Genomic DNA, 16,870 nt, shown 5'->3' on the forward strand with positions numbered 1-16,870 from the left:
CTGGTTTTACAAGTGTATCTGGAATAATGTGTGTTGACCAGCTTACAAAAGTTAAAGTACAAATATGGGAGCACCCCGAAGTTATCACAATGCTGCCTTGCCAACAATCATGACATTTCAAATATATCTCTATTCCATCATTTTCTCCTGGATAAACCCTAGTCTGTTTAATTGAGTTGGGGGGGGGGGGTTTGTTACAGACCCTAACAGTGTTTTATATTTTAGGTTACAAGGTTAGGATGAGGGTTCATGTAAAGGTCAGGATTGAGTTTAGAATTAGATTTCGGGTTTTGGTTAGAGTTTCCATGTTATCAGAATTTGAAAACCATTTGGATTTTTAGACTTTTGGCTCACAAAATTTTGAAGTCAGCTCCATTAGTATACAATATCAAGTATCAATTCTAGCAGTATCTATTTTTGTTGGCTGCGCTGTGGTTGTCAAAGATAAAAGAACTAAGATAAATATGGCTCCTCCTCAGTCAATTCACAATTGCATCTCGACATTTAGAACCGAACCAAGTAAGAAGAAAATAAATAACACAACAAACTTAACCCTTTCATTGCTTGACCCAAAACCCTTGCTAGCTTTTTGCTTGAACTATGGAGCAAGTCTAGGTGTAGGAACACATTCCTATGTAAAAAAAAAATTAATGTTTACCACAATGCAGTTCTGTTTCTTTAGTAGGCATAAGAGTTTATCGGGGTTTTTTTACAGCTAATCTTTTTAACTTATTAAAACCAGTGTAGGGAGCCTAGTGGTTAGGTTACTGGACCTGTGATCATGAGAAGCGAGCTTAAGGGTTCAAACCTCAGTTCGGTCCAACATTGTATCCTTGGCAAAGACATTTTACACAAATTTCCTATTTGGCCCAGTTCCTTCAGAGGCGGTTTCTTTCTTCTAAACTTGGAGGTCCTGCTTTTTATATAACCTAATAGTGTTGAAAAGGGCATTAAACATACACCATATCACCATTTTCATTTTCATTAAACCCACGCAGCTGCTTACAGTGGCCAAAACTTCTTCCCCAAATGGAGGTCGAATGCTGCACACAGGATTTGAGTTTCTCATCTAAACAGCTATGAATGTAAATAAAACTTGGTACAAAGCCCCTCTAAGGGGCTAAGACTCTCCTTTGTCTTAGTGTTTATGTCCATTTTTTGTCTTGAGTCGAAGCACATGTTGTGAAAGTAGTAGAGCATCAGTCAAGTCGAGTTGTAAAATAAAAATAATTCAATCAAACTGAGGAAATCAATTCCAAGGTCAACAAGTTCAGATAACATGGAAGAATATTTCCCATACTGCCCACTATTACCACTGCCCCCCCTTGCCCTCTCATGCACCCCTGCCACTCCCTAGAAACTCATATAAACCCGTCATACTCCACATCTTCTACTCCACCACAACACAGCATCTCCATTCAGCCACTCCCCCTTCCTTCCCTCATTCTCACCCCTCCCCTTTTCCCTCATCCTCCTCAGCATCTAGGCTGCTTTCCCCTAGCTGATCTTAATTCTGCATATTTAGATATTTTATGTACTTACTATACTAAAAAGTAATCTAATTTTGTTGTGTTCAATTCTCCAAGGTCAAGTAGAGAAAGGAAAACAGAATAGTCTCTTCATGTTTACGGCAGCGCAGAGTTTTACAAACACAAAGGTCTTTTCCATGAGAACAGCTCATTGTCAATCAGTTCAAGATGGAAAAGCAACGAAACTTAACATTTTGCCTCCATGGGACGCCGATTAGCCAAAGGTAAGAAACCAACCCTTTCCCCCTGGGGACGCTGATCAGTGACTGTGTGATATAGCAACAGAAATGTGGTAGCAATGATCTCCTTTTTGACATGCTCACTAGTTAAATCTATAATTTCCTATCTGAATGGTTTGTGTGGCCTTTGAGATAAAAAATCAGTTTGTTCCCGACAATTGGAGTTAATTTTTTAGAAGAATGTTGAGTAGACCTGGCATGAGGGCTGCTTTATTCTTATGACATGATGAGAAGTCGGGTGACGAATGTGCTAGATCTTATGTTTTTAGTTCTGATTATAATTCCTTTTTTGTTTAGTGAACATGCGATCATCACATTAAATTTTTTCAATGCTGAAAATTTCAGAATGGTCGGTTTATTTTTGCCTGAGATACGAGTATAGTACTAATGTACTACATCTGCATCCTGGTCTGTGGGGACAAGTGTTGAGAGTGCTCCCGCAGCGCAGGTGGAAAGTGTTAACACCAAAATAGAGCAATGAACTTTCACGCCTAAAACTGAGATCTATGAAAAGAAAAAGGCATTATTCTGTTGAAAAAAATGTTAGCCTCTTTATCCATCACAACATAACTCCCATCAATTGCAACAACTATACAGCCGTGCCAAGGCAGACCGACGAATCAGCAAAAATTTTTGCATCTTCATTTAAATGGATGCCTCTACCCATTCTGCATCTTGTGTCAAAGGCAGGAAGACGTATCTGCACTACAAATAGGATATTTTACTATGACAAACAGACGTAACTGAAGGATGCCCATATTTCCAATGGAGGCGCGACGTAACTTAAAATCATAAAAAGTGCAGATATGTCGCTCCGCCTTGGCATGGCAGAATAACAAAGTCGAAACTGTCTAAGACAGCCACTCATTATAAAAGAGAAAAGTTGTTGTCTTAGACGGGTAGATGTCTTGACCAGAGTCATTATAACATAGAAAAACGGAAGGGGGGAAGTGGGTAGTGGTCATTTGAACAGGTGATTGACTTGGATAGGTGGCCATTAGAGCAGGTTTGACTGTTCCAAAGATAGTACATAACAAGATGGTCCACTCAGCAAAAAAAATGTCAGCCGGAAGTCCGCTCTTTGCTTCAGATGGCACTGCAGTCTGTTTTGAAGCTCTCTTTCGTTTCTCCAAAAGAAGAATAAAAATAGCACCTCCTTGTGTGCGCAGATCGACTGCTGTTCATCAGCTGTTCAGGTTCGCTCAGTGCGGAGTTTTAGGTATTTTTATTTTAATGACCTCTCGCCTTTCATTTTAAAGTAAAATTAAACAAAGAAAGCAGTCACCCCTTATTCCGGAAAAGGTTTTTAGTCAGCGTAACCATTTTAAAAAAGCGTTCTTCTGAAATTTGAATTTTTATCTTATATATTCAAACTTGTTAGTTTCACTTTGATTTTTTTAACACAAGTAGGGTAACTCTGTACGCAAAGGGTGCGCATTTGCGAAGAGGGCGGCACCGAAATTTGAGGACACTTTTTTATTTGGCTCAAAGAGAGGAGTGGACCTTCTTGTTATCTAGACTCTTTGACTGTACTAAACTCAAATGAGGCAATGTAATGAACACGTACAGGCCGATCCAAACTGCTCAAAGATGTCCTTCTCAGAAAGAGATGAACTCAGCACAGTGCCATTTGGTAGCTGGAAATCATTGTTAGGGTCTTCATCCAACGTGCCAAGAAGACCTGATGTCAATCCCCTCAGGATGTTTTTCTCCATGGTAATGCTAAGATCCAGGCTACGGATGCCTAAGCCAACAGTCACTCCCACGCCTGTCAAAGAAAAAGACAGATATATATTGCTGTAATGAAATACACATAAATCATGTCTGCAGTTGGTCCCACTTATAGCAGTCTCTGTTTTAACAGGATTTTGGCTAATGCAGGTAATAAAATCCCCAAGTCCAATCCCTTTTCACTCATTCGCTACGCCACGCCGTGGGCAGCGGCACGGCGAAAGTGTCTACCGTACACCAAGCCGCCCCCGGCGGCTCGAGAACCAACCTATGATTCTAGCTTTAATTTTATTTTAATCCACATATCCATGTTTAAATAAAGGTTATAATATAATATTGACTTCTGGGTCAAGCGTTTCCACCAAAAATCGGAAGTTTTCATTCAGTTTTGAATTGCAATTTCGAAGTTTACGTGACTTTGTTTTATCGTAATTCCCAAATTATAGCCCAGACACCAGTCTTAGTACTTTTTTTATTACAAAATGTATCATTATATTTCTCACTAAAGAAATGTAGGACTCTTTTTTAGAATATTGATTCAATTGGACTCAAATTGAAAGTGATCCATTATTGAGAAATCAATACTTTTCAGTTCTAGACCTAGGTCTAAATCTAAATTGTCAAAATATTTTTTGCTCCCCGAAATCACTACTTTTTGGTGAAATTACACAAAAGTACCTCTCAAGACATGTATAGATTTATTCCAAATGCAATTCAGAATAATTTCATATAAGATGCGAGTGTTTTTTTCTGTTTGTGAATCCATCTTGTCCTTTTTTCAAGATTATAATTTTTTTTTTTTAAATTTTCAATTTCGGATGCTATGATCAAAATGTGCAAATTTTATGGAATGTAGGTAAATAACTGCAAATTTTTCACTATTTTCCTTTTCTATATTCATTTACCTTATTTTGATGTATCATTTGACTAGGTGCTAACATATATTTTGAGTTTCACCAAAGATTATTAGTTTTATATTTAAAAATTTTATCCGCATCCAAGCAAAAATGTGTAACATGATCGCCTCCTACAGAAACCAAAGTTGAAAAATACACAAATAAACACAACAGATGTATTTAACAAACCATACTGGAATTTTTGGTATATAATATGTTGACATTTATTTGAATTTGTGGCCCCAAAGACCTTTGAACTGAGTACTAGTGACCGTCTCATTTCGCCCTCCCGCAAAAATTCGTCCAAAAGCCGAAATTAATACGTAGCGAATGATTAATGTATAGTTTTATTTAACTCATTTGCTACGCCAAGCCGTGGGGGGCGGCGCGGCTAAAGTGGCGTCAGTACGCTAAGCCGCCCCCGGCGGCTCGAGAACCGACGTTCAATTTTAGCTTGGTTTCTATTCCAATCCACAAATCCATGTTAAAATAAAAGTCATAATATAAAGTTGACTTCCGGGCCAAGCGTTTCCACCGAAAATCGGAAGTTTTGATTCACGATTTCGAAGTTTATGCGACATTGTTTTATCGCGAAACCCAAGTTATAGCCCAGACACCAGTCTTAGTACTTTTACACAACAAAATGTATCATTATTTTGCTCACTAAAGAAATGTAGGACTCTTCTTTATAATATTGATACAACTAGACTCAAATTGCCAGTGCACTGTAATTGAGAAATCAATATTTTTGAGTGCTAGATCTAGGCCTAGATCTAAATAGTCAAAATATTTTTTTTCTCCCCAAAATCACTACTTTTTGGTGAAATTACTCTAAAAGTACCACCCAAGACATGTATAGGTTTATTTCAAATGCAATTCTGAATAATTTCATATAAGATACAAGCGGTTTTTTCTGTTTGGGATCCTTTTTTCAAAATTATTTAAAAATTTAATTTTTTTCAATATCGGAGGTTATGATCCTAATGTACAAATATTATGGAATGTATGTAAATAACTGCTCATTTTTCAATATTTTCCTGTTCTATATACAGTTGTGGTTATTTTTATGTATAATTTGACTAGGTGCAAACATATTTTTTGAGTTTCATCTGAGATTATTAATTTTTTGTTTTCAAATTTTATCTGCAGCCAATCACAATTGTGTTGCATAATCGGGTCTTACAGGAACCAAAGTTGAAAAATACTCAGATAAACAATACAGATGTATTCTACAAACCATATTGAAAATGTTAGAAAAAAATTCGTCCACAAGCCGAAAATAATACGTAGCGAATGAGTTAAAGTTATTTTATAGCAGGCATTTAGATAGACATGCTCAGCTATAACAGTGGTCCAATCATTATCTCATTCGCTACGTATCATTTTCGGCTTGAGGACGAATTTTTTTCGGGAAGGCGAAATGAGATGATTACTAGTGTGCAGTTCAAAGGTCTCTCGGGGCCACAAATTCAAATAAATATTAACATATTATGCACCAAAATTTTCAGTATGATTTGCAGAATACATCTTTAATGTTTATTTGTGTATTTTTTAACTTTGGTTCATGTAAGAGGCGATTATGCAACACAATTCTTCTTGGATGCAGACAAAATTTGAAACTAAAAAATTAATCATCTTCGGTGAAACTAAAAAAAAAACGTTTGCACCTAGTCAAATAATACATCAAAATAACCATGAATATAGAACTGGAAAATATTGAAAATTTTGCAGTTAAATACGTTCCATAAAATTTGCACATTTGGATCATACAATCCGATATTGAAAAAAAAATTTTTTAATTTTATAATCTTGAAAAATGAACAAGATGCTTTCACAAACAGAAAAAAACACTCGTATCATATATGGAATTATTCAGAATAGTATTTCGAATAAACTTACACATGTCTTGAGTGGTATTTTTTGTGTAATTTCACCAAAAATAGTGATTTTTGAGAGAAAAAAAATAATTTGACAATTTATATCTTGATTTAGATCTAGATATTTAGCACTGAAAAATATTGATTTCTCAATAACAGAGCAATGGCAATTTGAGCTCAATTACATTTCTTTAGTGTGCAAAATAATGATACATTTTATTGTGTAAAAGTAGTAGGACTGGTGTCTGGGCTATAATTTGAGCAACGCAATAAAACAAAGTCGCATAAACTTCGAGACTGTTTCAAAACTGAATTGACTGAATCAAAACTTCCGATTTTCGGTGGAAACGCGGTGGAAATGGCAGCAAAGATAGTACATAACAAGATGGGCCACTCAGCAAAAAAAGTGTCCGCCGGAAGTTCGCTCTTTGCTTCAGATGGCGCTACAGTCTGTTTTGAAGCTCTCTTTCGTTTTTCCAGAAGAATAGGAATAGCACCTCCTTGCATACGCAGATCGACTGCTGTTCATCAGCAGTTCGGGTACGCTCAGTGCGGAGTTTTAGTTTTTTAAATATTTTAATGACCTCTCGCCTTTCATTCTAAAGTCAAATTAAACGAAGAAAACAATCACTCTATCCTCGGGAGGAGGTTTTTTGTCAGCGTAACCATTTTAAAAAAGCATTCTTCCGAAATTGATTCCAAAACTTGCTAGTTTCACTTTGACTTTTTTTAACCCAAGTAGGGTAACTCTGTTCGCAACGGGTACGCTTTTGCGAAGAGGGCGCCACCGAATTTTGAGGACACTTTTTTAATTGGCTCAAAGAGAGAAGTGGCCCCTCTTGTTATGTAGACTCTTTACCGGAAGTCAACACTATATTATGACCTTTATTTTAACATAGATATGTGGATTGGAAGATCGGTTCTTGAGCCGCCAGCAGCTAATTAGCATACTGACGGCACTTTAGCTGCGCCCCCCCCCCCCACGGCTCGGTATAGCGAGTGAGTTAACGAAGTCCTAAAACAAAAGAACAAGAAAAGCAAGGAAAAAAGGAAATAAAGTAAAAAGTCTTCATCCAACATTGCAAAGTGCAACTACTTAACTCACAGTAAGCCCAAGTTGATTTTTTTAACACATTTTATGATGTGTCATAACACGGGTGCCTGAGAGGGAGGGCAAAACTGGATGCATTGGATCTAGTCAATGACTTAGTGTGGCCTTGGTCTGGCACCATATCATCACATTGTCTCCCTTTAGGGTGGTGAGAATTGTAATGGGAATAACTGATTGAATGACAATGTAGGCACTGGATGCTAGATCTATTGTAGAGCCTTGTGTGTTCCTTTTCCCAACTGTGGCAACTATCCAAATATGAATAGTTGTAAATTTTACAGAGTATCCTGTAGAGCATGGATACACACTATATAAAGGCAGTTACTATTTTAAACCCATGTTATTCACAACAGTCTCCTAAAAATGTTTATTTAACTCACCTGCTGTGAATGCAGCTGATACTCTGGGTTTGCCAGACCGGTCCACTCTTGTCACATCAATGCCAGTCGTGGAGAAGGTGAATCCTACATCGGCATAAAAGTCTTCAGTACGGTCCTGCCCGTTGATGTAGATTATCAGTCCTAAGTGAGAGAAAGAGAAAAGTATAGAAAAATTCTTGCAAAAGCATGACAGGAAAAATTAAAATTGAAGCACAGAGGAGAAGGAGGCTGAAAGCGCATTTTATATTTTAGGAGCTGGTGTCCCTATCTATGAAATCACCAATGAATAAGTTCCGTTTGACAGTAAAGGGAGGAGTCAAAATAAAACTTTCAAAAAGTGATTCAAATCTGTTCTGTCAAAACTATAACAGTGTGAATATATGTGTAGTTTTGAGAACAAGCATGCATGCATGTGTGCGAGTGTCTGTGTGAATGTGTGTGTGTGTGTGTGTGTTTGTGTGTGTGTGTGTGAGTGTGTGTGTGTGTGTGTGAGAGTGTGTGTGTGAGAGAGTGTGTGAATGCTTTCAAATTAAAGTGCCTTTTTTAAAATCTAGTAGATACCCAAAAGTTCTACAGCTCTGTCATTCAAAGCCCATTCAGAGAAGTACATTTATTACTACGCTGCATGTGTGAATTTTATCTCTACGGTACACGTTATACGTGTTTAATAAAGGCTCGTTTTTATAAAGGAAGATCTACTTGTTTTGTTCTCTGACAGGTCCACTTGGAAGGTAGCTATGTTGTCATCTGCAGCTGCGATGGATGAGAAAACTGTTGCCCTAGCGGTGCTGCCGTCGTCCAGTGTTGCCAAAGCGGTTCTGCCCTGTAGAAAAATGTGGCTCCGTGTTACAGTTTTAATGATGTATATACACTGTTCAAATTATATGGAAATTTACTGGTTGTTTAAGAAAACATACTGTCTCCACATATGCTCATTGCAGGTTCAAATTGGGCCAATCAATTTCTTTGCTTCCTCTTGGAGCATTACATGGAGCTAGAACTCCACCTATGCCCTTCTGAAGTTCTTATGTGATGCTCTTTTATTTGTAGAGAGGTTTCATTTGTAAACACCCAATCGTCCCTCTGCACCACATTTTGACACCCCCCCCCTTCCCCCCAACAATAACTTCTACCAAAATGTTTAATCCGTGGACTTGAATAGTATCCTAGACTGGGCTCTGTCATGGCAGGAACTCTCAGTTCTTCATAAAAGTTTGCTGCGTTAGTCGCACCGTGGGTGCACAAATGAAAGGCTAAACACCAGTCTTGTTATAGTCGGAAGCAAATGCAAACCTTCTCTCCTTGCCCTATATTCGGTCCCAAATAGAGATGCACTTCATGGCAAACTGTAATTATCCGAGAGTGCAAATGCGTAAACTTTAGAACTTAACATTTGTAACTAAGTCTTACTGGAAGCACTGTATGCTTCTTTTGGGAATGAAATCTAGAGGCAGAACTCAGGTGTATAGGGCACAGATTGCCCTCATCAGAGACAGGTGAAGATCCCTTCTTGGTCGCCTAAACCTAATACTAGGACATAAGATGCAAATGAATTGTATGCATTTATAATTATGGCAGATATTTAGGCCAGTTTTGTTTGTTTGTCTTTTTCATTGTTTTGACTAGCTTTTGGGAATTGCTGTAGTTTTTCATTCATAATTTGATCACATGGCATTCAAAATGAAAAATAACAAGTATAACCAAATAAACAAAAGGCCATACAGCAAGGAGAAACAAACCTGAAGATCAAAGTTACGACTTGGGATTCTTGCCAGGAAGTACTCCCCGAGCCCATTGAACGAGTACTTTTTGCCATCCATGGTGGTGAGGTGAGGATCTCCAATGGCAATGCCTGAAACAGAAGGTTACTATTTCCTTAAAGTTAATTCTACACGCTGTGCATAACCTGGTTGTGAACATCCGTTCATATTCAAAACCATGTAGGCCTACAAGGTCACTTGATAGGTTTGCTATTTCATAATTGACCATTACCATTTTGCCCAATCATAAGCAAAAGACATACAGTGCAGTGTACATTATCCAGTAGGCCTACATCACTTTTCCGGACTGAGACCCCAATCTGAATCTGTGTAAGTGTAAGAACCAAATGGAATTGAAAGGTAGCGAAGTCCATCAAAATGTCTTAGTTAACCCCTTTCATAACCAGGATATCACCCAAAGCTGTATTTCAGCCACACATAACAAAAAGTTTTGTAGTCTTATTTGTATTTGTATTTGTCCACTGTGTTGGGGTTACTGCAGTCGGAACATGTCCATCTCTGCTCTCCCCCTCTCTTCAGGATCCATCCCAGAGTCTGTCTACTTATGGTTTCCATCATGATCTGGTTGGAGATCTGGCCAATAGGGTCAGGGCTTTTGAGCTCTTTTGAACCTTGGAGCCCTTACTGACCCGTAAGGTTTTTCCATAAATAAAAGACCTTCAAATTTGCACGTCTCATAAGTGTCTCTCCTTAACATAAAAAATACAGTAAATTAGAAACGTTTTTAATCTAATCAATACAATGATAAATAACTAAGAACTAATCCATTATTGTAAAACACTGGCCAATAGGGTCAGGGCTTTTGAGCTTTTTTGAACCTTGGAGCCCTTACTGACCCCTTAGATTTTTCCATAAATAAAAGACCTTCAAATTTGCACGTAAATCTAAATCTATTTCTACTCTCAATTTTAGTATGAGATTCATTACCATTAATAATGACGGCAGTGGGGGTGCATGTCGAACTTGGCCTCACTGAGTAGAAGAGTTTACATGACTCCTCATGCTGTGAATCTAGACAGCACAGCTTGTGCGGGTTCCTGTCATACTTTGCATAATCCCGAGCAGATTCCGAAAAGGAGAATGGGTTGTACAATGTGACAAATCCAGCGTCTGGGCGCTCTGAGATAAACGTGATCTCTGTTCTGCTTGTCCTCCAAAATGTGAATTCACTGGGCATTCGGTAGCAACATATCTGGGAATAGAAAACACTAAAAGTCAGCTCCTGTTTGATTACTAACGAGAGACTTATGATCATCATCACCATCATATCTGTGATCTTCAAAGGTATACAATCAAAATCAAATAAAACAAAAAATATTTTAAATTTCAAAGGAATCTTTTTATTGTTGGTCTTAACAACCTAATTTTCCTCACTCCAGCCAGGTGGGCATGGATACCCAGCCAAAGAAAGTGAAAGATGTCAATTTAATTGTTGGTATGTGTAATTCGCAGCTTACACTGTATGCTTCCCGGGAAGCTGAAAATATTTCTGACTCTGAGTGTTCCAGGGTCTGTTGAGGTAACAAAAGTTGCAAAGCCCATACAGCAAATACAATTATTATTATTATCATCATTATTATTATTACTATTATTATCATTATCATTATTATCATTCTCACTATAATCATCATTATAAAAACTATTATTATTATTACATCCATGCCTTGGTTCCACAATACTCATTACCAGATAGTTGAACAGGCTCTACTTAGAGCCTCAAACAACTAAATCGTCAATTACAATGTCAATGTCAATGTCAATAAAGACCTCATCAGTACAGGGAAAAGCACCTACCCTATTCCTGGTATGGCCAAAGAATCTTGTTACAATATTGTTAAGAGCAAAACATATCTTTGTGCCACTTCGAGACAACTGCTGCCACTGCTGACCCATCTGGGTGAGACTGCATGGGCAATTGAGCATACCTGAAATGACAGGATCGAGGGAAAAGAGGTTACTTATAACAATAACAATGTTTTAAGTATGACAACTGTTGCCATATACTAAGGAAAGCTGAGAATCGAGAGGAGCAGAAGAAGCTGGCTGTAAAATCTATAGTAGTGCCCCAACGGTCACTCTGACTACAAGATAGGTAAAGGTACAGGTAAAAGGTTACCAAAGTCACTATGGCTATATCAAATGCCGTTATTTCATGAATCTTCTTTCATGTGTTTTATGTGCTTCACACATAATATTGTAATAAGTCATTCACTAATGTCTCTTAAAGAACAGGTCTGCCTGAAACATTGGATGTGTATTCCTTATGCCGAATCTTTAAAAAAATGTTTTTAGAGACTTAGAATAAGCTATTTTGTGATCTCTCAAAAGATTTAGCCTCTTGCTTACAAGGTTTGATTCAAGAGTTTGCTTCATTGGGGTATGAATGGTTGCATGTATTGTGTCTGTAAAATACAGCTGACAACTGTGTCCATCTCTGTTTTAAATATATATGTAACCGCTACACACAAGTCTGGAGTCAGATCGGAGAATTATATGAATTTTTCAAATTCTTTCAGGAACTTGCTCTGTAGGTCTTTAGACATAATTTGTCTAAATGAAGTTGGCACCATGTTTGGAACATTGATCATTCCAGAACTGTTTCTGTAAAATAAACACATTTTCATGACTCTTCTTGCTAGTGATTGTGCAAAATACGGATACTTTTTTTTAAAAGTAAGAGTTTTACGGCACTTGCAACACAATAAGGTCATATAAGTTCCAAAGATTAGAGTGGTTACAAAGGAGTAACAAACACAAAAAAGAAGGAGGGGAGATCAGGACGATAGATGTTTAATAGGAAAGAGGAGTAAACCACTCCAGAGCACCCGCCAACCACCCACTTTGATACTTTTATGAGGCACAGCTTTCAGCTGGAGCTTGAAGTATGTACAACAAACAGTGAAGCATTGACATTTGTGGTGTAGCAGCAACACACTTTGCTGTTGCATGCAGGAGACCAGGGTTCAATTCCCAAGTGGATAGAATGTTTATCGAGCTTCTAAATCTTTCTTTAGGGATTTACCACTACACAGTTCTGTTTTTAAAAAAATAATTGTAAGAGTTCATAGGGTTTTTATTTACAGATGTTCTTTTTAAATCATTAAAACTGGTGGTGTAGGGAGCATAATGATTAAGTTACAGGACCTGTAATCTCAGCCAGGGCTGACCCTGACAAGCAGGGTCGGAAGCCCCCCTCCAAAACTATCTAAATTTTGTTGATGGGGATATAAAACACACCCACACGAAAAAAAAAAGACAGGAAAGCTGGGGGAGGACTGAATTAGACTTGACTGAATCAAAGAGACCATACAAGGGCTAAAACGTTGCAAAATTGTTATCATGTCAACCCATTCATCTGCGTTGTCATGGTGCTATGAAGTGGAAAATATAATAATTTATGAGCTGAAAAAATCTGGGACCTGGAGCTCACAAGAATGTACGAAAACAGCATAAATGCTGTATATTTGAGAAAAGTGGCAATGTCAGCCGCTGACAAACATGAAACAAAGACAAAGGGCCCCAAGAAGTAGGAAAAATGGTTACCTACATAAAAATAGTTGCACTGCAGGTTGAAGAACCAGCTGTTGAGTTTCTTCTGAGATTTAGCAGGGGAACTCAAAAGCAAAAGATTTTTAAAAAACATTTCAAACACAGCCCCACTAGACAAAGTAAGTTAATCCTTATTAGTACTCACAAAAACCTCTGCAGTGAAAATATAGAATGAATTAAATGATGTTTCACCATTAGCTTGTTCCTGAAATGTTCTGTCAGATAAGAGGTATGCATTCTCAAGGTAGAAATTTTCACACTTTTGCACTTGGTTCACAAAGTTTCCAAGCTTGAACATCCATGTGCCATGGCGACCTGCAAGAGGAAGTATGTTTTGTTTAATAAGAGTTGTAAGGCACTTGCAAAACAGATCATAAAAGTGCCGAAGATTAGAAATGTTAAAAGAGAGTAACAAACACAAAAAAGGAGGAGCAGACATCAGGATGATAGTGATAGAACAAACCGCACCAGAGCACTCGCTCACCACTCCAAAGAGAAAGTATAAAAGTTAACTGAAGATTACAACAGCTGATGAGACACAGCGCTCATTAAGAAGTTTGAAATTTCATGTAAGGATATAGAGCCTTTTTTACACCACAAGGAATCTCCAAAATTAACTTCCATCTCCATTAAGACTAAGCCATGAAGGTAGAAAGTCCCACCGAGGATCCAAACTAACGTCATTCCCTCTTAAAATCAGTGTGATTTTACGAGGCTTTACAACAAGCAGCCAAAAATGTTTTGCCTTGATGTTTCCCTTAACTTGAAGATGATAACAACAGTGAGTCAAGTTCCAGGTTAAAATAATATAAGAAAAGCAGGTTTATTACAAAAGCTGAAAGAATAGCTTTAAAACTGTGGGGAAACAGGGATGGTGCCCCCTTCATTACAAATTATCTAAGACAGTGCACTAACATGGCCTCCGCTTTTTGCTTTCCATAAAACATGGCTGCATACACACCAAAGTGCCCCAGTGAAGGGGAAAATACCTGTTTGGCAAACTTCAAGCGCACTTGGCACCTTTGCCTCCCTTTTCCCTCCAAGTTGAGTCAAATGATGATTTTCATTGTGAACAGGAATTAGAGCAGAATGCATAGTCTGGGATATTTTAAATAAAGTCTATAGTCCATTTATAAACATGCTTAGTCTTAGTTTTAGGAAGAGTTTCAATATACAAACATACAAAATCTTCTTTAACAGAGATATTAAGTAGGTGACATAAATGAGTGAGTTACAAAACATGACCAGCTGGAAAGTATAATTCTAATTTAGATTTAAACTTATTTTCACCCACATTCCAAACCAAACACCCCGGCCCGGCTATCTAAGTAGTGCCTACCTGAACAACAGCAGGTAAACACATATGGTCAGTAAAGTTATCAAAATACAGATCTCAAGCACCAAATGCATGACACACGCATACACATACACACAGACACACACACACACATATACATACATACACACACACACACACACACACACACACACACACACACACACACACATACACACACTCAAACAAACACACACAAACACGCACATGCACATACACACACACACAAACATCTCTTAAGTTCATAACGGAAACTGCCCTGAGTCAGGAGCCTCCTACACCCTAATACATGTAGGTACTTCAACAATGTGAAATGTGTTGTTCAAAATAGCATAAGACTTCCAACACCATAGTGCAACAACTTTATTGTCATCATGTCTTTCTCAAACAACCTAAAAAAAATTTGCGCTTAAAGTGGGATCGTTTTTTAAAATAACAGTTTTATGGCACTTGGTAGATTTAAGGTGCTACAAGAAAGTAAAAAGCACAAAAAAGAAGAAAGGGAGATAGGGATGATAGATGTTTGATAGGACAGAAGGAGTAAACTACACCAGAGTACCCGCCAACCGCCCAAGAAACTAGATAAAATTCAAGCCCACCTGTATTTCCAACCATATCACCCAGGAGCTCAACAAGGTAGCTGTTGGGTTGAACAACATGCAATCCACCCTTGTCAGTGAAGAAACCGGACACAACGCGCTGGCCTTTGATGTACTGCCAGTTGAACGAGTCTGATTTGTACAAAAATAGCACGTACGATGTCTGTCCATCACTGATGATGACAACTTGAAACGTAGAGAGAGCATCTGCACCCTAAGATGAAGAGAAACAACATAAAAGATTGTAAATATTGTAAATGTAGGTTTTAACTACTCCTTCCCCTCCAAAAAAATGAGAAACTATACAAGGAGGAAAATGGAAATACCGGTACTCTGACAAAATAAACTTCCAAACAAAGGAATCAAACTCATCTATTTTGCGATGAAGAAATTCTTTAGATTATTTTGGAGGCTAGCTTCTTTGATCAGGATAAAAGAGATACAGCATCCCAGCAGATAGTTAGAGATACTCTGTAAGATAATTTCCCCACTCTGGAATTGAACTCATGTCTTCTGCGTGCAACAACAAAGAATCTAACCATTACATCAGAGGAGCTGGTCAAGAACAACAGGAACTCAGTATGGGTTTGCTGTTCATATAACTGTGCAGACACTCATAGTATAATAAAAACTCACAAGAAAAAGTAACCTGAGGAATAAGTAAAGTGTTTGTTTGATTTTATGGGTCAAGAAAAGCACATCGACACAATAATGGTCATTTAGTACTTGGAAAAAGTAACAGACCGACAGAAACAACAGTGGGTAAAGTAAAGATGTAGGACCTACCGGTTATGCCCTCAAACTACCCACAAGGTAAGGTAAGTAAAGCAAAAGAACTTCATAAAAGAAATAGTCAATTTTCTTGACATTTTGGAGTGTTCAAAATCTGCATTTTTAGATCAAAAGAAAGTAGTAAATGTATAAATTTGCTAACATACATCCATTGGCAGTAAAAGTAAACCTGAGCCCTTCGTTTGAAATTTAATATTGTGGGCACATCGGGGGTTCTCCACTCTCTATGAGGCTAAAATAGGGTTGTTTTGACTTTGTGCACGAAAGATGCTTTGAATCTATTTTAAGAAAGAGTAGTGTTGAAATTTACTCCCCCCCCCCCCCCAAAAAAAAAAGGTAAAAAAATTCCAGGATAAAGTGTGTGCGTACCTGATGAAAGGTACCATAAAACCCATTTGTTTGAACTGAGATAGACTCCAAAAAAAAAAGGTTAAAAAATCAGGTGTAAATCCTACTCACAGGTATTCACAACCACACACACTGGTGCATCCAAATAGTTTTTAAAAAATAATAAAATAGTAATTGAGATACTTTCAGGCACACAATCAATGCATGATTGAGTAAAATAATGGCACCAATTTGCTGCACAATGCCCCTAGATGAGCAGCAATGACTTGACTAAATCAGGGTAGAAAAAAAGCAAAGGAATTTGTTTCCTCTCTCCAGACAAAGTATCTTCTACTGGCAATCAACAGGTCATTCTGTAAAGATTAAAGCGTTTGCAACTATAATATTTTATAATGAAGAAGTTGAGATTTTGATAAACCCAAACATAAAAAAAAAAAATTTTCATAAAGCTCCCAATTCTTCTAAATGTCACTTAGCCCCCACCACAGTTTAGACAATTTTTGAGTCAACTTTACCTGAATGAGATACATTATCCAAGGAGAAAAATTGAAATCAAACTCATGTCTTTTTGGAGCAATAACGAAGAATGTTTTCATTCATTCCACCACAGATGCTATTCACTAGGAATTTTAGTATAACTTTTAAATAACAGACAAACAAAGATTATACAATTACCTTTCATTGAGTTTTATAATGACTTTT

At 37.5% G+C, this 16,870-nt stretch overlaps 1 protein-coding gene across 1 annotated transcript in view; it reads right to left on the minus strand.

The window, feature by feature from the left end:
* LOC101849279 overlaps nucleotides 1-16,870 on the minus strand; it is a gene marked incomplete in the record, with an annotated part of 263,881 nt that overhangs the window by 242,473 nt on the left and 4,538 nt on the right. The window contains 8 exon segments of the mRNA XM_013079452.2: nucleotides 3,336-3,536; nucleotides 7,764-7,904; nucleotides 8,463-8,586; nucleotides 9,503-9,615; nucleotides 10,472-10,736; nucleotides 11,339-11,469; nucleotides 13,286-13,408; nucleotides 15,029-15,242. Of these exon segments, the coding sequence (XP_012934906.2) occupies nucleotides 3,336-3,536; nucleotides 7,764-7,904; nucleotides 8,463-8,586; nucleotides 9,503-9,615; nucleotides 10,472-10,736; nucleotides 11,339-11,469; nucleotides 13,286-13,408; nucleotides 15,029-15,242 (1,312 nt within the window).

This window comes from Aplysia californica, unplaced genomic scaffold, assembly GCF_000002075.1.
Source record: "Aplysia californica isolate F4 #8 unplaced genomic scaffold, AplCal3.0 scaffold00052, whole genome shotgun sequence".
Taxonomy (NCBI): domain Eukaryota; kingdom Metazoa; phylum Mollusca; class Gastropoda; order Aplysiida; family Aplysiidae; genus Aplysia; species Aplysia californica.